The 24,200-nt window shown below is 36.1% G+C and overlaps 1 protein-coding gene across 4 annotated transcripts in view; it reads left to right on the top strand.

The window, feature by feature from the left end:
• The window catches only part of LOC145688127 (serine/threonine-protein kinase ATR-like), a 381,701-nt gene that overhangs the window by 25,100 nt on the left and 332,401 nt on the right, over window positions 1–24,200 (top strand). For 2 of the 4 annotated variants that reach the window (XM_081761902.1, XM_081761901.1), the window contains exons 3-5: window positions 15,272–15,346; window positions 18,592–18,794; window positions 20,704–20,874. In XM_081761902.1, the coding sequence (XP_081618028.1) occupies window positions 15,345–15,346; window positions 18,592–18,794; window positions 20,704–20,874 (376 nt within the window). In that variant the 5' untranslated portion in view covers window positions 15,272–15,344. The remainder of the gene's footprint in view (window positions 1–15,271; window positions 15,347–18,591; window positions 18,795–20,703; window positions 20,875–24,200) is intronic. The other 2 variants (XM_081761899.1, XM_081761900.1) reach the window with 1 other exon arrangement.

Below are 24,200 nucleotides of genomic sequence, written 5' to 3' on the forward strand. Positions count from 1 at the left end.
ATATTCAGCCTACGAGGTGCACACCAAAAATACGTACCGTTTCGTTCTAATTTCCGAGAACAACAAACTCTCCCTCTTTATCGATGCAAAGTTACCATAGCTCCGTCCATTTTGTGTAGCATGTGGCGTAGTCATCTTTGGGGGATGTATCAGGTACTGCAAAAATGTACTTCCCATGGATGATCTACAGGCAAAATGACGTACAGGAAGAGAAACCTTAAGGTTTGGGAACAGCCAAAAGTCACTCAGGGCAATAAAGTGAGCACGGTGGGTGTGGTAGAAATTCAATACCGTGATCAGCCAAGAATGAGGTCACAACATTAGCACGGTGTGGTGGTGGAGGATGGAAGTGCCATTTGCGGTCGTTTCTCACTCAATTTTGGCAATAATTCTGTTTCCGAAGGTGTACGAAAATACTCGCTCATAACTGTATATGACCTTTCGCAATAGCGTGGGACAATATCATTCTCTGGGAATTCCAAAAGATAGCGTACAGCACTTTCTCATTGGGTGTCATCTGACATATTTTTTGGGGAGTTGGAGAATGTGTGTTTCTTCACTGCATCGACTGCCTTTGTGTTTCTGGGTGGAACAATAGGATCTGTGGTTCATCCATTGTTACAACACTTTTCGAGAAATTGCGTCCCTCTCTTTTGAAGCGTATTAAGTTTGCAACACTTTATCGAATTCTTGCCTCTTTCTCATCGTCACTAAGGATTTGTGTAACCCAGCGAGAAAGAACTTTTCTTAGACTCAGTTCATTTGTAATTATTCGTTCTACTGTTCCCATTGTTAGACCCAGTGTATCACAAATTCCTGTATGGTGATGCCCATCTTCCATGATACGATTTTCATCATGGGCAATGTTTGCGTCAGTTGATACTGTTTTTGGACGTCCAGGCCTCTATTCATCTTTCACGCACGTTCTTCCTGCTTTGTACTCACGCATCCACTTCGTAACAGTGTTTTCTGCAAGAGCGCACACCCCCTGCCCCCCCACACACATACATCAATTGGCGATGAATATCGGATGCACAACGTTCTGCTGCGGTGAGGAAATTTCACAACTACCCGTTGCTCTTCAACCGAAAATTCCATGTGCCCGGTCAGTATGACAAACATATCTTACTCGTTCAGGCACTGTGACTCAACTCCTGCCACCTAGCAAACAAAACCTGCACTGCTTAGAGACGAAGGGTGGAGTTCCTCGACGCCGCAGTTGCTTTCCTGAAATGTCAAAAAGAAATAGCATTATTTGGATTATCAAACCATTTGGGTTTTACTCAACACAAAGTCAAAGACGAAGACGTATGGGATACACAAAATTTAGTTGCAAGTTGAAAGAAATGTTTATGAATCCTATTACATCAAGAGGGAGGGGAAGTAGAATTCAGACAAAAGTAATCTGGATGAACAGTAATTAATTATATACATCTTTATAAAAAGAAGCGATCAATTATTAAAAATCTCTACTCTGAAGACCCCAGGATTTTGGTTATTTACCACACTTCAAAAAATTGGAACATTGACTTCCGTTGGAGTTAATCTTGAATCTAGCACCATTGAAAGAAATGTAACATAAATACCTTGAGTTAGTATTTTATTCATTTTCTCTGGGTTCAATTAATTTAGTAGATCTTATTATATTTGTTTGGAATGTGAGTTAAATATAAATAACGAAACGCGCGAATTGAAGTAGAAATGTGGCTGAAGAAGAAGGGAAGGAAAATTTTGATGGTGGTCCATGTAATTAGAGGATAATGTAGTTACGATGTTTTGTTATAGTAATAACATGCTGATATAAGTTATTCGAATATTTAATAGTGAATTAAGGTTCTGATCTTTTATGAAGTAATAATAGCTTAAAAATAATGATTGATTAAGATATTGGATGCTTTGACATATGATATGTAATGGTACGTGAATTGGGATAAAAGAAATCGTGGCTAGGCAAACCAATTCGATTTGTTTACTAAACTATGCTCTTCGGTACGTAGTTCAAAACTCAAAATCTCAAATCAGCAAGTGTAAAATTTTGAGTTTCCATTCAATTTGGATTAAGTTTGGATTGATTGTTGCTAGGCTAAGATTGATCAAATCATGATGCGTTTACATTGGAACTGCATTGTTTGATAATCTACTTCAAGTCAGTATATATATATACAGGGTGTTAATTAGGGTTGCCAGATTTTGTAAACGAAAAACCGGGACACTATTCTCGGGCTATACAGGGTGGCCCAAAAGTAGGCATATATCCCTGCAATGATCAAGTATAACATTCTAGTTTATGAGCGTATTTGCTTCGACTCTTCCAAGCTTAAGATATAAGTAAAAACTCATTAAGAACAAATAATAAAGAAGCTAAGTCTACCTGGTGGATGACAGTAAGAAATGATATTAAATGCAATGAGCTGATCAGTACGGTGCTGTATACCTACTTTTCGATAACCCTATATATAAGGTCAAGTTTCCTACTCATTTTATCAGAGTCAATTAATTACTGTTTTTTCCTAGTTACTACTCACATTTTTCCAGTTCATTCTATACATAGTTAACACAAGGGATGCATAAAGAATGGGAAAAGATAATGTAAGAAGAGCTGCCTGGCCTCCCTTTTCCGCATTCCGTTTTGTTATGTTTAACATGTCCTAAATATTGTCATTTACGACACATCGTTTCATTTATGATTGAAGCTGTTTTTTTCTTTGTTGCATCATTACCTGAGTTAGAAACACTACCCTAAAAGAAACACAAATTTAGCATTTAGAAATAAAAAATACATTTACGCTAAATTCAGAACGATAAACAAAAATTAAGTCTCTTGAAAGATGAACAGGCTCTCCAAAAGTTTGGCAGAAAACAAAATCCAGTATCAAAATTAAACAAGACGCATACCTTTATGTGTTTAACTGCCACTCCTTGTGCTAGAGTAAGTTGTTACGGAATTTTAGCTTGAAAATTGCTGAAAATTTTATCAGATAAGAGAAAAATATAAATCCAAAATTATTGAATGCGTGCACAGTATCTTTCGAAATATTTATCCACACATGGGAAAATATATTAAATACAACTCAGTTCTCAGAAGAAATTGTGCCTAAGAAGACGGCAGACAGGACGAAATAGTTTAAATGCAGTTAATATGCAGCGACTAAGAGCAGTATCGTATCACCATTGTTGATTAAAGGCAATGAAGCAGTTCTGCGCTGCCGATTGAAGTATAAAATAAGTAGTAGTTAAACCACGTCATCAGGAAAAAAGTCATCAGGGGGAGATAAACCTTTTGTCCTATGGTGTTTATCTCCCCCTTTTGAAAATTTTCTTAAAAATTATTTTTTCCCTCTGGAAGATAAACACCATAGGACGAAAGAATGGATGTGATTTTAAACTCCCTGTTGTTTGTTTAGTAAAATTAACTGGCTACACAAATCTTCAAAATGAACTTCCGTTTTTAGGTGAGACATACTAGTTCTTCCAGGTTGATTTTTTTTCAATCTGAAGAACGAAAACCCGGACAAACAGGTGTTCCGAAAGCCTTTTTCGAGACAGTTAATTCTTTAATTGAAAACCGGGACGTATGGTAATCCCAGTGTTAATGAACTATACCGACAAACTTTAAGAGATGATTCCTCATATTAAAATAAGACAAAAAGTTCATATGGACCTATGGCGAAAAGTGCATAGTTTCAGAGTTAGGGCTGCCCAAAATCGCAAAAAAGCCAAATTTCAAGAGGCCCTATTTCGGATTCGAGAGACTGTGGATGGTGGTCCTTATCAGCGTAAAGGAAGTCACTCATACTCAATCCAAAAATGCATATTTCATTAATGTTAAATGGGTGTACAGATTATTAACTGGAGGGTGAAATTCCCAGACATGCCATCAACTGAATTTTAAGATATGCTCTGATTTTCTGATTGGTCCTAAGTAGGCAACGATAAGCCTTGATAGCAGTGAACATGGAATTCTTTGGCGCGGTCGTCGGAAGTGTTAATGATCGTCAGCAGCACGGTCTCTCGTACTCGGGAAAACACATGCTGCGATGTTCTCTTTCACGCTTATAAGGGAAGAAAACCCTGTAGAAATACATATTCTTCATACGTTATTCCGAACACAAAGAAACATGGAGCTGCAAGTTTCTAACACTTCTGCCTTCCCTCCGAAGCATTGGATGTCTATTGTTGTCAAGGTTTGCCTCCTGCCTACTTTGAACCCTTCTTGAAATCAGGTATATCTGAAAACTCTATTGAAAATATATCTGAGAATTACACCCTGTAGGGAATACCCTCTAGACCTATTGACAATTGATGAAATATACACTTTTGGATTGTATATGCATGGCTTCCTTTACGCTAATAGGAACCACCATCCACAGTTTCTGAAATTCGAAATAGGGCCTATTGAAATTTTGCTTTTTCGCGATTTTGGACAGCCGTAGCTCTGAAACTTTGCACTTTTCGCCATAGGTCCATATGAACTTTTTGTCTTATTTTGATGTGAGGAATCACCTCTTACAGTTTGTCGGTATAGTTCATTAACACCCTGTATAAAATATAGTGTGGGTGGGTGGGTGGCGAACGAAAAATTGTATCGCACATTGCGATGCACTTATTACCATTATTACCGAACTGAACTATTTTTCAAATATCATTTTCTTTCCTTCATGAGAAGGGTTTCTTTCGACGCCACATGCCACATGTAGTACAGTTCAGCGACAGATATACGTGATTTTCTCCTTTAGGTTCTTAATAACAAAATATATGCATTGTGGACTGCACACCATATTACTGGTAACTGGACATGGATTTGGCACCGAAGATAGGCTGCGAGTACATGTGAAAATAAAGCGCCTTAATTGGCTTTAGAGATGCAAGATCACAAGAAACTAGGCACTAGCAAACACACAAGACTTCAGGAATGCTTTCTCGGCCCCTTCTAAGATTTGTTGTTGTTTCAAACTGTGTTGAGTTCATCAATGACACATCTAGTTGCCTCAGAGTATTGGACTAAATATATGTATACCGGTAATTTATGTTGCACCCTTTGCTTCTTATTGAAATAGTAAAAAATCAAAGAATGACTTGAATCCGCGAAGCATTTAAATAAAATTTGAATTAGGAAATAAATATTATTGTGAAATGATTTATTTATATTTTATTTTATTTTATTTTATTTTTTGCCAGAAACGAAAGTTCACGTTGCCCCGTGTAGCGTAGGCGGTAACGCTCTCGCTTTTGGTGTGAGCGGTTCCGGCTTCGATCCCTGGTGGGGCATTCTGTCAAAATGGTGTAAAAAGTTTTTTCATGCCAGCCATTCTGAATGAGGTTTTCCTCATTCACACTAGGCAAATGCCGGGATGGCACCTAACATAATGGTTCCAGGCCGCGTCTTTCCTTTCCCATTCGTTTTCTCCTCAATTCCCCGGGCAGTGTGATCGCCGGGGGACGTCATCCGTCATATATGACGGGCTGACGTGACAATAGCTCCCGAAAATCTACATTTCACAAATTTAGTCTCGTTTTGATTTTAAAAAAATGAACTCAGAATAACATTGTTGATGTTTATTTAGTGAATGTAAGCAGCAACCACGATCCAGTTATCGCCATATTATTGTTTCCAGTATCACTTACTTCAAGAGGCTATAATTAATTCTTGAAGCATTAGTAGATAATGAGCTATGGTGTGTTCATTGTTTATGCAAAAGTAAACAACCTGTCAAAATGTCAGATTTTTAAAAATTGGATTTTCTAAAAAATGCTGAGTTTTGAGGAGTTGATAATTTGTTGATTTTTTTCAAGGAAACTGTTGCCCACGGAAGCGATACAAAATTTGTTTCAGAATGCGGTAACTACATCTTTAAAACTACGAAAATAGAATTTTAAAATTCGAACTGGAAGTATGTCAAAAAATTCGCAATAATGGAGTTTTCGGTTAAGCTGACGTTCATTTCTTAATTTTAAAAGAAATACCTACACGGAAACCAAACTATAATAAAATATTGTTTTATCACATCCATCTATACATGACACAACAAAATTTGTAGCTTTACTAGTCTTCATAGCTGAATGGTAGGGCTCCGAAGTTGACCATTTTCCATGTTGGCTAGAATTCATAAATTATACTTGCCATCTTTCGTGATCATTTATTTGGCGGATTTTTTTTCGAGAAAACAAAAACAAAAAAAAAAAAAAAAAAAAAAAAAAAATTGGGGGGCCTTAAATCACTATAGTTTCCAGAAAAAACTTCTAATAATATCGGAGTTGAAGATGGTATATGCTCTGCCTGAATTCAAATGGATGCCCTCATACATATACAGGGTGTTAATGAAATATATCGACAAACTGTAAGAGGTGATTCTTCGCATCAAAATAAGACAAAAAGTTCATATGGACCTATAACGAAAAGTGCATAGTTTCAGAGCTAGGGCTGTCCAAAATCGCGGAAAAGCAAAATTTCAATAGGCCCTTATTTGGAATTTCAGAAACTGTGGATGGTGGTTCTTATTAGCGTAAAGAAAGCCAAGCATATACAATCCAAAAGTGTATATTTCATCAATTGTCAATAGGTGTAGAGAGTATTCCCTCCAGGGTATAATTCTCAGATATGTTTTCAATAGAGTTTTCAGATATACCATGACTTCAAGAAGGGTCCAAAGTAGGTAGGAGGTAAGCCTTGACAACAATGGACATCCAATAGTTCGGAAGGACGTCGGTAGTATTAGGAACCGGCATCTCCATGTTTTTTTGTGTTCGAAATAACATGTGATGCGATGTGTTTCGTCACCATATATTTCACGTTTTCTTCGCTTATAAGTGAAAGAGAACATCGCAGCATGCGTTTTCCCGAGTACGAGAGATCGTGCTGCTGACGATCATTAACACTTCCGATATCGCGTCAAAGGATTCCATGTTCATTGCTGTCAAGGCTTATTGTTTGCCTACCTTGGACCAATCATAAAGTCAGAACCTATCTCAAAATTCGGTTGATGGCATGTATGAGAATTTCACCCTGCAGTTAATAATCTGTATACACATTGAACATTAATGAAATATGCATTTTTGGATTGAGTATGCGTGACTCCCTTTACGCTAAGGACCACCATCCACAGTCTCTCGAATTCGAATTAGGGCCTCTTGAAATTTGGCTTTTTCGCGATTTTGGACAGCCCTAGCTTTGAATCTATGGACTTTTCGCCATGGGTCCATATGAACTTTTCCTCTTATTTTGATGTAGGTAATCACGTCTTAGAGTTTGTCGGTATAGTTTATTAACACCCTGTATATATATATATATATATATATATATATATATATATATATATATATATATATCTCCAGGGTGTCTCAAAAGTCCCCATGACATAGAACAATTCTGTTATTGTTAGAGTTACAACAAAATGTAAGAGTAGAAACCGTCTCAAATATGATGTTTTCAATCTAAAGTGAAGGAATTTTTAAAATCGGACGAGCCGTTTGAGCTGTACACTCTTTATGCGCCCAATGTTAAATGAAAATGCAACATTGCCATTTACCTGGATCCACAACATAATGTGAATAGGGGCGTGTTTGAAATGGGGGTTGGCCGTTAACACGTTAGCGTAAAAGACAGTAACTTTATTCACTTATGTTGACTAGGAGAGACTGAAATTTACACTTTAAACTGTTAAAACTCCTTTAAGTTTGATTTATGAAATTTCATTGTTGTTTATCTCGTTAAACAACCCCAAATTAGAACTTAGAAGTAGTATATATATATATATGTATATTTCAACATTTAAAATTCGTTGGTTTTTCATTGTTTTTTTCTTTATTTCATTTCTATTATTATATGACAAAGGAATGTAACTTTACATTCCTCCTTTCACCATGTACCCTATAGATACAAATTAATGAAATACCGAACATTGCTTACCGTGCCAGTGTATGAGCGAGTACGCTACCCAGTTTTATTGTTATTAATATTATTTTTTTGCATTGTCAGTGTAATTTTTTTTCTACCAATTGACTCCTTGTGTCTATTTCTTCTTATTCTCTTTCTCTTTTTCTTTTTTTTTTAAATCTGTTTCTCTTCTTTTTTTAAATCTGTTTTCCGTACGACCTAAGTTCACAAATCATGTGAAGTCCCTATCTGATTTTGGTTGTTGGTTTTCAGGAGAGCCATTAATTTCTTCTGGTATCTATTTTTTCTTGGGTTAGTGATCATTTTAAAGAAGGGCCATTGCATCTATACGACACTAATTAACGATACAAGTGTTAAAATGAACGAGTAACAAGTTATATTATTAATCGTTGATTTCAATAGTCATTTTTTTTTTTAAATAATAGACATTTAGTTTCATAGTGCTGTTGTGAATGGGATTCATTGAAAATTATGACCTTGCAAATATTCATAAAAACTAAGCAGAAAACCAATGTAGAAACTAAATAAATCAGTTAGTTTAAAATACAAATTTTGAAATAGATGCAGCAGTGTGAGAGAACAAATTTGTTGTTCTTCTTTGAATATCTACACTAAATGATTGTGTAGTAAGTTTATGTTGATTTTCGTAGGTAATACATTGTTTTATCCTCATCAAATAATAATTAAATGGCTTAATCCGATCAAAAGAACAGACTGAATCGAAATATACGGAATCTTGGAACGAAAAGAGCTGATTGAAGCGATATAGGACTAGGAAACAATGTTGTAATTCATGTCCTATATCCCTTTGTTTTAACGTCTTCGCTTCTTGTTTTAATTACCACTACGTGCACATTGTTTTTTATTTCTCAAGTAAGGAAATTGTTTATAATTGAGTTGCACTCTATATTTGGTATTCTGAATTTCCCAGTAGTATGAAATGTAATGATTTTGAAGTAACGTAGTGTTATTAGGTGTAGTTTTTGAAGATGACAATCTCATCATCTGAGTGTAGGAGGAGCTAGCAACCAATGAAGAACTGGCTAGTTCGATAAAGAAAAAGGCTAGTGTTTATAATGTAAGACCTTAATTAATTTTGGCAGCAATCAGAAGGATAATTCAGGCTATGATAAACTCATCAGGAAGCAGAACTGAGGCTTTGGATAGGAAGAAGACCGTTGAAGAAAGTTCCAGGAAGAGAAAATTTCGCGTTCATAAGATCAGAAACTGGAACTGAAACAGAAAGGTGTGTTCCAGCGTACAAAAGAGAAAGCAGAAGCTTTGCAAACAGAAATGGACCGCTTGAGGAAATATGTCAAATTATAACCTAAAAATGTTATGTTTTAACTTATTTTATATGCAGTTAGTCATTTAATATTTGTGAAGTGTCAAGACAATAACACTTTTAAATATGTACACATGAACACTAAACATGCTACTGTTTGATAGTTATAATTAATTGGTCTTCTGCTTAGCAGTGATTTATGCACCAACTGTAATACGAATGTAGAAAGCTCTAAATGTATCTGATACTGTGAACCAGGTGAGGGAAAGCTTTGCTATGAGAGGTGAGTGGAGGTCAACACAAAAAGAAAAGGGCGAATGTCGATTACGACAGACATTCTGGGAAAAATAACGACCAGAAAACACTTTTGTGTTTTTCTTTCTTTTCTTCGATTTTAACCCATTAGTTTCTGTACATTCTTGCTATTAGAATATTGTAGTATTGATAAAGTAATTTGTTGTTCAGTAGTGCTTAATAAGCAAGTATAAGTATCTTTTATTATTTGATACTGTATAATTAGTTAGTTGTCTTGTAGTTTCAATGATGTAATTTGTTATTTAATAGTGCTGCTATTCATAATAAACTAGTTAAAGGGTCTTTTCGTACTTGACACTATATAGTTAGTTTCCTTGTAGTATGGGTGAAGTAATTTATTTAGTAATGTTCTTCATAGTAAGCTAGTATGAGTAGTAACTTCGGGGATACTAAATTTCTCATTAGAGTCTATCAGGTGAAACTCCTTTATATGATTCGGACTAGTGTCGAGTTGTCACTAGAACTATCATTTACTTACCAGTTGTATGGCAGAAAGCAGTGCCTGCTGTGGTGTGAAGACTATAAATAGAAATGTAGTCGAGAGTTCTCGTTACAACCTATTCGGAATGTCAGCTATCTAAGAACATAATTTATTAATAGATTCAGTTACTACTGGAACACGAAATCACTGGATTATTCATGTGATTTCATTAAAAAAAAAAAAAAAAAAAAAGTATTGTCTGTAAAAGAAAACAATACCAGACAAATATTTCAGGCTTCTGTGTGTGCATCATAATACACTTGACTGAACATAAAATTTGCAATTTAATTCAGAAAAGCAGCAAAGAACGGTATTTGACAAGTTTTTAACTATCACGGGTATTTTAATCCATTGTCATTTGTCTTGTGGAACAATTTTAGCGGAAATTTTATAATTTCATGGACTTTTCCAGATTCGTTCCGAAAATAAGTAGTAGTATGGTCTGTTACTAAAGAACAAGACCCATCTTCCGTACTCTTGTAGTTTCTTTCACTATTTTGAATAAACTGATATATTACAGGGTCGATGCATAACTTTGTGCGGTTCTTATATTTAATGTTTTATTTTTATTCTGCTGTTCTGTTAATTCAAATACAAATACAACATAGACATAACATTAACATATTCTACAAGTGTAAAAATACACTGGATACATTTTACTGTCACTCACAATCGCTCAGTGATGTATTCATCTCCACTATTTATGACCTTCTGCCAACGTTCAGGTAGCAGTTCAATGCCTCGCCTGTAGAACTAGTTTGGTTTTCACTAGAACAAATCTGTTAGCCATTGGTAAAGAGAAGGATTTCTGTGCTGTTCTTTCAGCAATTGTTTCATTCTCGTACACTGCACAAATTATTCTCGCAGCTTCTGCTGCACTGGATCCTCGGTTAAACTCGAAGAGTAAAATGTGACGGAAATGATCACTTTTCTCAACTTGACATTCCATATTAGTTTGTGTGAAATATGTAAAATAATATGTTCGCAATCAAGAAAACCTGTGCTTCACAACGCACAAACTCCAAACTACGGTAAAACAACGATAAACAATCACTTCACGCCGCATTGTTGTCAACCCAAAAGAAAACCGCACGAACTTATGCATCCTTATACATATAATTTAAAATTAAAATTTGACGGGTATTAACAATGATTTATTGGCGTTACGATTGCAGTCAGAAGGAAGCTTGGGTGACAATGAAAATATCGAGACTAAATCGGGATATCTGGTGCTCTTAAGTATCATGGTCTCTAGGTTGGTGCTTATTGTTGAGATAAAATTCTCACAAGACTTCAACAAATTAAGTACCCTTCCGTGATGAACTAGTTTATGTTCATGTTTTTCGTACACATTGTACTGGATTTCGGTTGCCGGTGGGAATTTTCCTCAGATATAAACCCGAGTAGTTCTTCAGTTTCATGTACTCTTGGTGCTGAAAACTGACGTTAAACTCCAGTCAATTTAATAAACTATAGGCGCATAGTGTATCAGTTGTTTGATACTAAGTTTAGATATACAGTTCTCAGAAGTCTTTAACGTGTTCGCAATATTTCATTCCTTAAATAGTCACTATGTTTTATACTTGAGAAATAGGATCACACTTTTTAAATAAACGCAAGTAATATATAAAATTTATAATTTACTGGTTTTATGAGTTTTACTAAATGCGGGCCTAGAAAAAAATAAGGATTTTTGCACCCAGACTGTAGTCAGAAAATTCAGAACACAAGTTTTAACCCTTAGACTACCAACGAGAGACATATGTCCCATGAAAGGAATTCAAACACCATTGGGACTTTTTTAAACTCAACACCACATGGATAGGTAGTATGGTTCCTGTTTCACACACGCGCCGATAAATTGCTGCAAGCATCCTATATGATCGCTGACGTCTGTTAGGAAAACGTTCTTGACAGAGTCGTGCTACTTCACGCCCATTGCCATCTACATGACCGTGCATGAATAGCATGTCGGCCAATTCGCTGTTTGAATAATGCACCATGTTTTCGTCGAGCACTGCTACTTGTCGTATTCAACACTCGTTGCACAATGACCGCACTCCTGTACTGTAACGTCTTAAACACAAGATCTATCTGTGTGTGTGAACCGACCAACTACGTACTGAACACCAACGCCATCTCTAGACTTTCTAGATAGTTATTTCTAAGCTTATTGGTTTCCAATATCTACCACTTCGAACTTACTGTTCCCACGCTCTCCTTCGCTAACTCTGCCAATATGTTCGGGGGCGCGGTGGCTCAGTGGCTCAGTGGTAGAGTATTCGCCTCCGGAGCTTGGGGTCCCTGGTTCGATCCCAGCTCGCGCCGTGTGGACTTTGTGGTGGACAAATACCGTGCTCGTGAGTTTTCTCGGGGTTCTCCCGTTTCCTCCCACTTTCTTCATTCCACCATTTCATTCATTTATCATAATCACCGTCTCCTTTATCCTAACCGGTATAATCGTGGGACGTAAAACTCAAAGATTTTATTTAATTTTCTGCCAATATGCCCGATATGCTACATGTTCATAGGACTTTTTTTTTTTTTTTTTATTTCGGTGTCAGGAATTACCTTTTGACGTTTGTTACATTAATTTACACTGTACATTGAAAATTGTTTAAAACTTTTTTTTTTAAAAAAAAATACTTTTAACCAATTTTCATGAAACAGAAAGCATTTTGTTCCTTACAGTGGTAGAATTTATAAATGATATCTCATTTATGTATCAGCGGGGACTCTGGTGTAACATCTAACCTTGCGTAAGTGGGCTCAGCTGGCATTCCGGTACTAAGTATGGCAGTTCGTGGTACAAGTAGAGAGATGATGGCGAAATGTGAAAGGACCTCGTGCTTTGGTAGATGGCAAAGACCATAAGGAATTGCCATTCGAATCTAATAGACAGGTTCTATAGCAGATATTAAGGGATGCGGTCGCCGCTCAACATCCATGACAGGAAATGTGCAAGTGGTTCAGGAAATGTTCGTTCAAAGTCCTCGAAAATCACAAGGACAGTCATCTCGCAAAAGTAGTTTAACCCGACAAAAAATCCAAACAGTTCTGATGAAAGAGTTGAATTTTCGTTTATGGAAACCACATTACTTCCAGGAATTACCACCGGAAGATTTATCGTTGGTTGTAGTATGGGGAAACGGATAATTGCTTGGTATGAATACTTCTTCGATCTTTCCGGCAATATCCTGTGGTTAGATGAAGGCGTATTTCTTATTGAGAAGTTTGTTAACCGGCACAGTTGTTAATATTGGGCAGAAGCTTACAGGGTTGTTGTTGAAAAACAAACCAAGACCGCCCAAAGGCCACAGTGTTGTGCGACATGACATCTAAGAAAGTTGTGGGTAAATGCGTCATTCAGGACACAATGAATGCAGAACGGTATCTTGCCAAGCTTGAGGACCATGTTCATCTCGCACCGCCTCATTTCGCATGTCTCGTCCATGCGTGGCTCGACACTCCTTTTCCAAGACGCTTGTTGGGACATCGTGGCCTTTTTGAATGCTTAGCAAGGAGTCCTGATTTAACATCCTGCAACTTCTTCCTCTGGGAGTATTCGAAAGAGGAAGTTTATCGAACAAACAAAAGCTCTTGATGAAATGGATAAGCGGATTCGCTAAGCTCTTGCAAAGCTAAGCGCCAGCTGAAATATCTGCAGAATTCTATCGCAATCATTTACGAAAACCTGGTTGATACTTGTGGTGGGTAGGTGAAATTTTATCAATGCGTAAATTTTGCTATTGTAACGAACAAAATGTTATTATTATTATTTCGTGGGAATTGGTTAAGTATTATGGAAGTGTAGACAGTTTTCAGTAGGTAATTAATTCCAACCCATCCTATGTACATGTATATAAAAATGTTTGACGGCTAACTCCTCCTAGAACGCTGGACCGATTTTGATGATTTCTGGCATATGAGTAGACCATGGCCTAATATAGGTTTTTATTATAGTAGTTTTCCCAAAGGGAATTCAAAAATATATGCAGAAAAGGGTTCTCATGAGCCCGTCAAGTTAGAAAGGTAAAATTCGTAAATAAACTGCACATTAAAAAATAAGGAGAAACATATCCTAGTGTTTTTGAAAATTTCCATTTTAAGGGGGAAAGGGAGCATATACATAAATATAAATGCTAACATCTAGACTGCTGCACTGAATTTAATTATTTTTGGTGCTTCAGTGGTTAATAACCTTACTTAGATTTTTATCACACTACTGGCATGGGATGAAAAGGGTAAGGGGGTGACACATAAAAATGATCGAAAACGGCCAAGTGATCCTTAGGTTTCGGGACCGCTGAGGTGAATAGAGACTACCCCGATGTCGTTTACGTGAAAATTTATTGCCCATGGACATGGGAGTGGGAAGAGGTGACATTATGGATTTTTATCATCACACTTTCATTGAAATATGTATTTTAAGGGGGAAGAGTTTCAAATGTTTTCTCCCCGTGCGAAGAACAGACTTTCAGGTAGTTGTATATAAAAAACAATCCTCACACTAACAAAATAAAAATTGGTTGTCTAAGAGTTAAAAGAAAATAATGCCCCTGCTGTATCTAGATCAGTGGAAATTTTAAACTAAATGTATTTAAATACGACTAGATAGACAGTGACTTCTATAACACATTTTTGCTAGATCGGTACTTTTCCCTGGATAAGTAAAATGCTTGTTACAGGTTTATTCAGGAAGTCTTTTCTTTGAAAATTTAACAGTAATAAACTATTTATGAATCTCGAGATCATAAGATATTCTTGATTATAAATCACACCAGTTAAGTTTTCAAAGAACTCAACAAAATATAAAAATTAAAAAAACTACCTATTCCCCTCGTTGGTACGTACAGTATTTTAAAATCCCTCCGCTGATTGCACCCCTATTATTTGTTCTCTATATTGTATAAGTGAATGATATTCTCGTATTCCCTTAAACACAAAGTTCCTAAAAAGGAAATTTCATGCTTTTCATATCGAACATATCGAAATTGTTTCTGTTTGTGGTAAGTGTAAAACTTTCATCAGCAGTAAACAATCCAGAAGACCAACAGTTTTTTCTTAAGAGCAGTCAGTCGAACATACAACCATGCAAGTGCGTTCGCGGCTCCAGCTTTGTCTCTAGTGAGAAATTCAAAAACTCGTTAGATATAGTAGATGCTTTTGATACAGAACTTTAGTTTTACTTTCTGCATTATTTTTCTTTACTATCATATTGCTTATATGTTAGTTTATTTTAGTAGTGCTAGTTTAGTAGATAATCATTCAGGACATTTTTTTTATTTTGTTTTAGAGATTTGTAGGAACTTGGACATCGTATTACTGACCTTGTGATTAGTGTGAAGACAACTCATATCTTTGTGAATATGTAAGTAAAGATTCGTTCTATTTTTATGTTTGCATTTTTAGTACTATATTCCTCAATTTCAGTTGATCTGATTGATTTTTAATCGGTTTATATAGCGCTACACGTGTCACTTTATATATTGCATATTTACGTAAAGTGACCTTTATATAAATAAAGGCGGAGTTAGGCGAAATCGATCAACTATTGATCAGGTATTTACCATTCGACAAATACTCGAAAAGAAATGGGAATGCAATATACCGGTACATGAATTATTTATTGATTTTTTTTTAAAGGTCTACGACTCTGTTAAGAGGGAAACATTGTACGACATTCTTAACGAATTTGGAATAACGAAGTACTATTAAGATGTGTTTAAATTAATCCCAAAGCAGTCTGTAATGTACTATAGTCTGAAAACTGACTACTTTATATTTTCGTTCTCGTGTGCCCTCGAAATGAGACTAGAGGACAAGTTAAGAGCGATTATTATGGTTATACAGCTGCTATTAAGTGTAGGTGGTAGGCTATTTATATAGCTTCAATATCAAACCCAGGACGTTCCAAAAACAAACTAACATTTATTTCAAATAGCATATGTAAACTGCAACAAATAACAATTTAATAAATCACTATATATATATATATATATATATATATATATATATATATATATAATAAAAGTAAACACGCGGGCTTAACAACTTCAGAAGCGTCCTGTACGACATAGCGTTCAATGTCCGCGCTTTCTTATGGTTGCATGTTAATAACGAAGTAATTTTAAATTGTCAGTTTTTAGATTTTAAAAGGTTTACAAATATCAAAAGAGATTATATTACCAAACGGACGGAAACAAGTTAATATTAAAGCCTTAATGGCCATTAATTTCTGATTATCCGTAATCAAAATGGACAAAAAGTAATAAGTTTAAATTACAACGAAAAGAAAAATAATGAGCCAAAAAAAATGAATATTTTAACTAAAGATATGCTCAATAAATAATGCCCATAATGGCTTTGAAAGATACAAACCTACGTTATATTCATCTTAATCACACACTACAATCCAAGTTGAACACTACATCGAAATTTTAAACTGCTAATACGCACTATATTATAATTACTGAGACATCCCAGCAAGTGTCTCAGACGTTAGTACAGCACTGTTTGATCTCCATGGGATATAACAGGCGTATACCGACACGAGCGCCACTACTAACGCCAGCAGTGACTTACTTGGCCTCTGGAATACGTGGGCCTTAAATAACTGAAAATGTGTAGAGTGGCTAGATGAGTCGCGTTTTCAGTTGGTACGCGAGAGTGGTAGAGTTCTGGTGTCGTGCAGACTGTTAAGTCATGAATCAAAGTTGTCGATAAACCATTCTCTAAGCTGCTAGTGGGTCCATACTGGTTTGAGGCGTGTTTACATGGCGTGTTTTGGGTTTGAGGCGTTAATGGTTCGCTTGAGGTAGACTTGACCGGTCATCGACATGTTCAGCTGCTTGGTGATCATCTCAAGCCCTTTATGTACTTCTTGTACCCTGTCAACAATGGGATTTTCCAGGATGACAATGCACCATGTCATCATGCCGCAATTGTGCGCGATTGTTTTGAGGAACATTTTGTTCACATCCAACGAATGATTTGACACTCCTAGATAACGGACATGAATCTTATTGAGCACGTGGGGATATTAAGTAACGGGCCATTCGTGCCCAGGATTCTCCATTCCTCAACATCCAGGACATTGTGGATGTTATTGAGCCTGCAGAGCTGCACATCCTTCCTGCTAACTAGCAGGACTTGTTGCGTCCCTTCCGCGTCGACTTGCTGCATCTCTCCGTGCTCAAGGAGGTCCTACATGTTAAGGAGGTATCTCGTAAAGTGAGTACCCTTCAAAATCGGTCCGATATAAACCCTCTGTGTACTTTCATGACAGCTCTTTAACTTCATTGTGTTTTACTATTTCGTGGTCAGTGGGAATGGTTGTTCCCACTAAAAGAGACTAAGTATGCTTTTATTTTCTTCACTAGGAAGCATTATTCTAAGTACAGCCATGAGTCATTTTCATTAGAGGAATGGTAATTGCACTCGAACAGTAATTTCGTTTCGCTGTGAGCTTGTCCTGAATCTACTATATAGGTATGTGAAAGGCAGTTGATTGGGATTTTCCAACTTTCCGTAATTGAATGGTTTCTAATTTGAAAGGTTTTTGCTCTTCTTCTCCCAATACTGGACTCAAATACTTTATATTGGTAATGAACATGAAACCATGTAGAATATAGAAGCGACAATCAACACCACAACATAGGCTTTTGTTGAATGTATTTTATTCCTCTAAGTCCTATTTTTATTATGCGTTCTGAAATGACATTTTGGGCGAATTAATGACGATGATATACGACTAGGGACTTGTGCTGCTAAGTAAATGGACAAAAAGCCTATGCGTGTTTTATCCATTGCACATAACCTTTGTTATGTTTTATCTAAGTGTGGCTCAAAATGCACCATACCTTGTCTCAGCAGTGTAGATGTTTACAGTTCAATTATGATACTTTAAGCCATCGGTGCCGATTTCAAAATAATTTTGTGGGATGGTTCAGGTACGTGAGTTTCGTTGTCAAAGATCCAAGCAAAAATATCTAGATTCCAGGGGTACAAGCGAACTTCAGGGGGTGGCTGCCCTCGGACCACCAGTATCGACGCCTATGTTGTAAATTAACCTTAAATCTCATAGCCTGGATGACTCATAAGCATAAACTTAGAAGAGGCATAGTCCTAACACTTATAGAAAAAAGTGACCCACGAAAGGGCTAACATCAATTTGAAGACTGCATTGCGCATTTCTGAAATTATAATATGTCGCTTTTCTGTTTATACTAACAATGTTTCCAGATAGTATGTTAATGTGTCCAACCATCTCATTTGAAATTTAATAATTACATCTTCGAGCATTCTGCTGTCCTCTGGAGGCTTCAGTTAAGAGCGAAAAACCTGTAAGTTGAATAATTTGTCAGTAATCAGAATTTGAAATGAGTGAAGGGAGCATGTTGTTAATTCACTGCCCGAAGTTTCAGCTATAGATTCATTGACATAATATTTTAAACTTTTTCCTTAAGATTGAGAAAAGCAAGACTTTAGTAATTATACTATAAATTCACATTTAAGTAGATGAGTGTATTATGCGTTTTCCTTTTAAGATAAAAGTAATAGTAAATTTGGAGAAAGTGTAGAAGGGTTCGTTTACTCATCATTTTCTGTTTCCAGGGAATATCAACAAACGTCAGTGCCTCATGCGAACTTTTGGAAAATGATTTATGAACCAGTGAAGACAATGTTTGACACCCATGATAGAGAAAGCGTTGATTTGTTTTCTTCAATGATAACGTGTGTGATGAGATGCTGCACTCGAGTGGAAATATTTGCACCCCAAGATGATGTTCAAGGAATTTATTTTCAACAGTATGAAGGTGCGTTTGTTTATACCATTTTTTCACAAAGATAGTTATGGATGTAGCTATAGAGATAACAATAAAATATATCTATCATGGGGAATTTATTATGAAATATACATATAGTTATCAAAATAATGGGGACATCTGGAGAGAATGCAATGTACTTGCTTAATGCACCGTTATCTTGCAGCACATATCGCGTGAATAGTTTCCAGAGCGATATTGTACCATTCCTAATGCAACGCAGCACTCAATTCCATGAGTGAAGGTTGAGAAGAATAGATACTCCGGATTCTAAACTCCAGACTGACCACAAGTATTCAATAAAGCTGAGATCTGGAGATTTGGCGGCTCAGAGGAACTGTTGTACTTCATGCTGATGTTCACGAAACCACACCACAATAGCTCCAGCAGTGTGAATTGGCGCATTGCCATCATTGACTGGAAACATCTGGAGCATAGATTGTGTGTGTGTCACCTAAAATGTCCAAATAATTGCTGGTAGTAATGCATCGTGAGAGTATAGTCAAAGGACACACTGAATATCATAAAATTGCATCCGTAACAAGGCAGAGCCACCACGATTTCATATCTTACAATAGGGAGGACGCAATCAGAGCATAAGCTTCTTGGAGCTTCCGTCATACATAAAGACGGCCTGTTGTTGGAAGTAAGATAAAAGAGGTCTCATCAGACCATATTACGCGTTACTAATCATCAGCGGTTCACTTTGCATGTTTTCTGCACCACTTCCTTTGCACTAAAGTGCTGTTGGCCGTTATTAACAGTTTAGAAATTCCAACCTGACCGCGGATGTTCTGGTTATTGCTACTCACATCAGACTGTGATTGTCACAGTAAGCTTTCCAGGTGCTGATTGATTACGCAGTCACTTTCGCCGCATTCGCTTTGCGGTCCCTAGTGGTCAATCGGCGATACCTCTAATTGAAACTTCTCTTCCGTCCATTGTTACTCTTCGCCGATATTCTGTAGACCATCACCTTGGACACTGCCTCACGGGACATCTAACACTCTGGCCATCTTAGATACATTTTCACCAACTAACCACACACCCAGAATTTGGTGTCTTCGAAACTCCGATTGGTCTCACATTTTGCATCACCACTGTCTTACCGCTTGAACACACGTCTCCGTGCAACTCCGCCTTACGTACTACAGATTATCACCTAACCCCATTAACAGCGACAGCGACTAGTGCATTCTCGGTGTAACTAATTTGTGTATTACATTTCTTTTACGGTTGACAGCGTTCTTGAAGATTAAGAAAAAAACACTCCATTTTTTTTTCACATTATACATTTCTTTAGTAAACTGCAAAGTAAGATACGATAAGATCTTTGCATGACTCTGTAGAGAAAGTCACATAAGCATGATAAATTTGCCGAAGATTTTGAATTGTTGAGAGTTGTGATATTGTTCAATGGAAAGAGGGTGAAGCACAAAGACACGAACAATAGCATATAAGTCTAGTTAATATGTGAAGTTATATTTATTGTATCATCGGTGATATTTTCAGTAATGTCAGTAGGTGGATTCTATGCGTTAAATAAAGTCGCGAGAATATTTCCAGCAGTTCGAATAACTATGTATTTGTTACTTACATACACAATATCATTGAAATATTTCATTCATTATCGTAGTGTTACTATATTGGATCGACAAATATCCTTTTAAGGATTTGACTTTCCGGATTTGAAGAAAAGTCATGTTCTGGTCAACTCACCTTTATATTAAAACAGCAGATTATGTCCTTCATAAAGCTAAATGTAATAATTTAAAAATTCATAAATGTTCCGTATTTATTACCCTGATTTAGTATTCGCGATCTTCAGTGTGGCTATGCTATTTTAATATAATATTTTGTCTCATTTGAAAATATCTAATAACACTTTATCTTATTTTAGCTTTCAATCTATGGTTATTGGGTAGGTTCCTGTACCTCCTGAGCGTTGAAGATCTTAGAAGTATTCATGATCTTTGTGTGGATATGCAAAGAAGTGTTGTGAAAGTGCTTGGTGAGCACAACACATGGATGTTCGAGAAAGTTATTGAAAATTACAGGCTTTTACTGAGAGGTAAATATTGCATCCGCCTTGTGGTATAGTGTATATAAGCATTAGCCATCATTTTATATTGACAGTTATGAAATGGGGTAATTGTCTGACTAGTTCATAGCTGTTTGCATGTTATAATAATATTCATGATCCAGTTTATGGTAATGTTCCTTTATGTTTGTATAGTTGGGAATTCGTTGTAGGTGAAACAGTTTATTAAGCTCTCTCGTGGCTATGTGGATAGCGTACGCGCCTTTTGGCGCGGGAGAAACGGGTTCGATTCACGGCGGGAGCTTACGTAGTTCGGATCCCACGTTAAGGTGTAGGTCCATGTCTCATATAGCCTCGCTGCTGAATGGAACACTAAACTCAAATCAACCCTGAAACATATTATTCTGTTTCGTTTTAGTCCAAAGATAAAAATAATAAAATAATACACTAAGAAGGAAGTAGCTCGGTTACGTCCATTAAGTATCATTAATTTAGTGGCGTGAAGCCTAACTGCTTGTGAGGATGTAATTAGCATGTAACATTTTATTTCATACGGAATTCAGCGAAAAAAGATTTGTAAAAAATTAGTCGACCCTACAATAATGGCGTTGGCTCATAAATTTCACATTTGACTACTTTAGAATGTGTGCTATTATTTTTATTTTAAATCGGAGCGAAAACTCTCAAACACACATTCTCCTATTTTTTATTTAAGAGTTTATGTACCAAATTTTAAATTTATAAGTGAATCTTTACATTGAGTACTTTCCCAATAAAGAAAGGAAAATTTAGATAACTTCCTCTTTAGCGGAATTCTCATAAACGCTGAAAAAAAAACACACTTATTTTTGTTCAAGAGTTCATATACCGAATTTTAAGTCTCGGACTTAAGTGAATATTCACATTTGGCACCTTGTGAATAAATACAAGGAAACTTCAATATAGTTGAAATTGTCCCCTTTTCCTTCTTAAGACTGGCGTTGTCAGAAACGCTGAAATGTGTGTTTCCTTATTTCTGATTAAAAATCAATATACCGAATTTCAGATCTCCAACTTAAACGAATCCCCACATTCGGCATTTTCTGATTAAACAAAGAGAAATTTGAGTATTTTATAAATGCCCCTCTTCTTTTCCCTGTGGAGCGGAATTTTTGAAAATAATGAAATTTTTTTTATGAGTTCATGTGCCGAATTTCATCTCTCTAATGTCAGAGATTCGTGAGAGACAATATTCTTAGAGGAAAGTTTGAACCACCTTTACCCCCTTAGAATGAATATCTCCAAAAATCCTTCCTTATCCCTTACTTTAGTGATGAAATAGTATTCTTTAAATTTCACGTTAATACCTGTAGTAGTATGGCCTGGGCAATGATGAGTCACCCACTTACAGCCTTTTATATGTAGATATATACAGTGTGTGAGTTTTTTAACTTGAGACTGCAAAATATGTGGAGAAGAAATGTTAGAAATAAAGTGTTACTTTTGAGGAGAATATTCATCTGTGATAAAATTAGCCCACCGTTCTCCTGGCGTGGAGTGAGAACAGTTTTGAAAACTTACATGGCAACACCCATTTTTTATTGCAGACCCAGCCTCTATGGGAAAATAAGTAAATTTTATGCGAAACATTTTTTTCGATTTGTAATAGATGGCACTGTAACACTACACAACAAAATTTAATTTTTTGCTGTATCTTTGATGAAAACAGCAAATCTTTTGTATTCAAGGGTGCTGAACACGAAAATGATTATGAAAATGCGAGATTAGCTCTACTTTTTAGATATTTCAACTTAAAAAAAAAAAAATCCTTAACCTTTAAAATTAATGCGTATTTTGCTTGGATACTTTTACTTAGACAAGTGCATCTTCGTTCATAACTGCAGTCAGATGATTATTTATACCTCGCTCGATTTGTCAGGGACCATGTTTTCATGTTCCACTCACACCAGGTCCCTCAGGAAAGGAGCGTTGTAAGAAGTAGGGAAAAATTCCTTATTTTTATGCAAAAAGTTATTTAAAAATGGGCTGGCAACACTGTTTTGATTATTTAAAAAGATATTGGGAAATGTATGCTATCGCCAATATATCCTGCAAGTATCGTAAAAATCTAACCAGTGCGTGCTAAGAATAATGTATGTATGTATGCGGGAGGAAATTTGGGTATTTTCCTTACCGAAGACATGTTGCACTGAAAGTTCACATGTAATTCAAGAAATTGTTACAGGGTAATATTTTTTATACAGCTTTAGATTCGTCAGGAAGCTCACTTTGATTTTTCGGAATATTTATTCTCATATCAGATCCGTAAGGAAGCAGTGTTACAAAAGGGGATGCTAAGCACTTCCTCAAAGAGATAAGATTATAGTAAAAACGAAAAAACTTGTTTTTCCCCTTCCTACAACAATCTTGCGACATGATACAGCGAACAAAATTATAGATATTGAACCGAGACACAAATGGTTCGAAATTCCTGTTTTGAAAAATGAGAAAATTGGTATTTGTTGTAAAATTTATATATATGGCAACACTATATATATATTTACACACACACACACACACATGATGCCGAATTAAAAAAAAGAAAAAATCCGTTCATCGCGAAGTCACTTTCCTGATATGAAATCAAAATACTGTTTCTGCTATATTCACAACTCGCATAATCAATATGACCTTATATTAATTCTAAGGGTTAAAAGCATATGCATGTACCTACCATGTTTTTTCTCTCTCGAAGGAAGATTACTGAAAGCACTATCTCTTTACCTGTCGTTTGTATTCTGTTGTAGGTGGGTCTCTGATGAGTATCCAGCAAAAATCAGCCAACATCGATTCTCTCTATCTTCTCTAATATCTTTCTTCCATGTCCGAAATTTGTTAGTGGAAGCTCTCTCCATATTCGTCGCTAACAGCACCACAATTTTCGGGAAAGAAATTAACATGGGAATGTAAGAAGTGTAACTTTAAGGACATATTATACCCTAGGGTACCATAGTACTGAACAAGATTTTCCACAATATCCATATAGTTGTCTGTCTTTTTATTTCCAAGGAAGGTGTAGGACACTTAAACAAATGAATCCCAGGCTAACTTCTTATCACCTGTAAGAATATCATCAAAATATTCATCCTTCAACAATTTGCGCATCTACAGACCAACGAAAAACGCCTCTTTTATTTTGGCTTCACTGAAACGTGAAAATTTCTGACGTAAATACAAAAATGCTTCCCCTGTCTTATCCATGGCCTTTATGAAAGTTTTCATGAAGGCCAGTTTTACATGAAGAGCAGGAAGTATAACTTTGCTAGATTCGACAACTGCTTCTTTAACAACAATGTGTGTTCTAGGTGGAAGTGATG

This window comes from Thermobia domestica, chromosome 6, assembly GCF_964235325.1.
Source record: "Thermobia domestica chromosome 6, izTheDome1.hap1.1, whole genome shotgun sequence".
NCBI lineage: Eukaryota > Metazoa > Arthropoda > Insecta > Zygentoma > Lepismatidae > Thermobia > Thermobia domestica.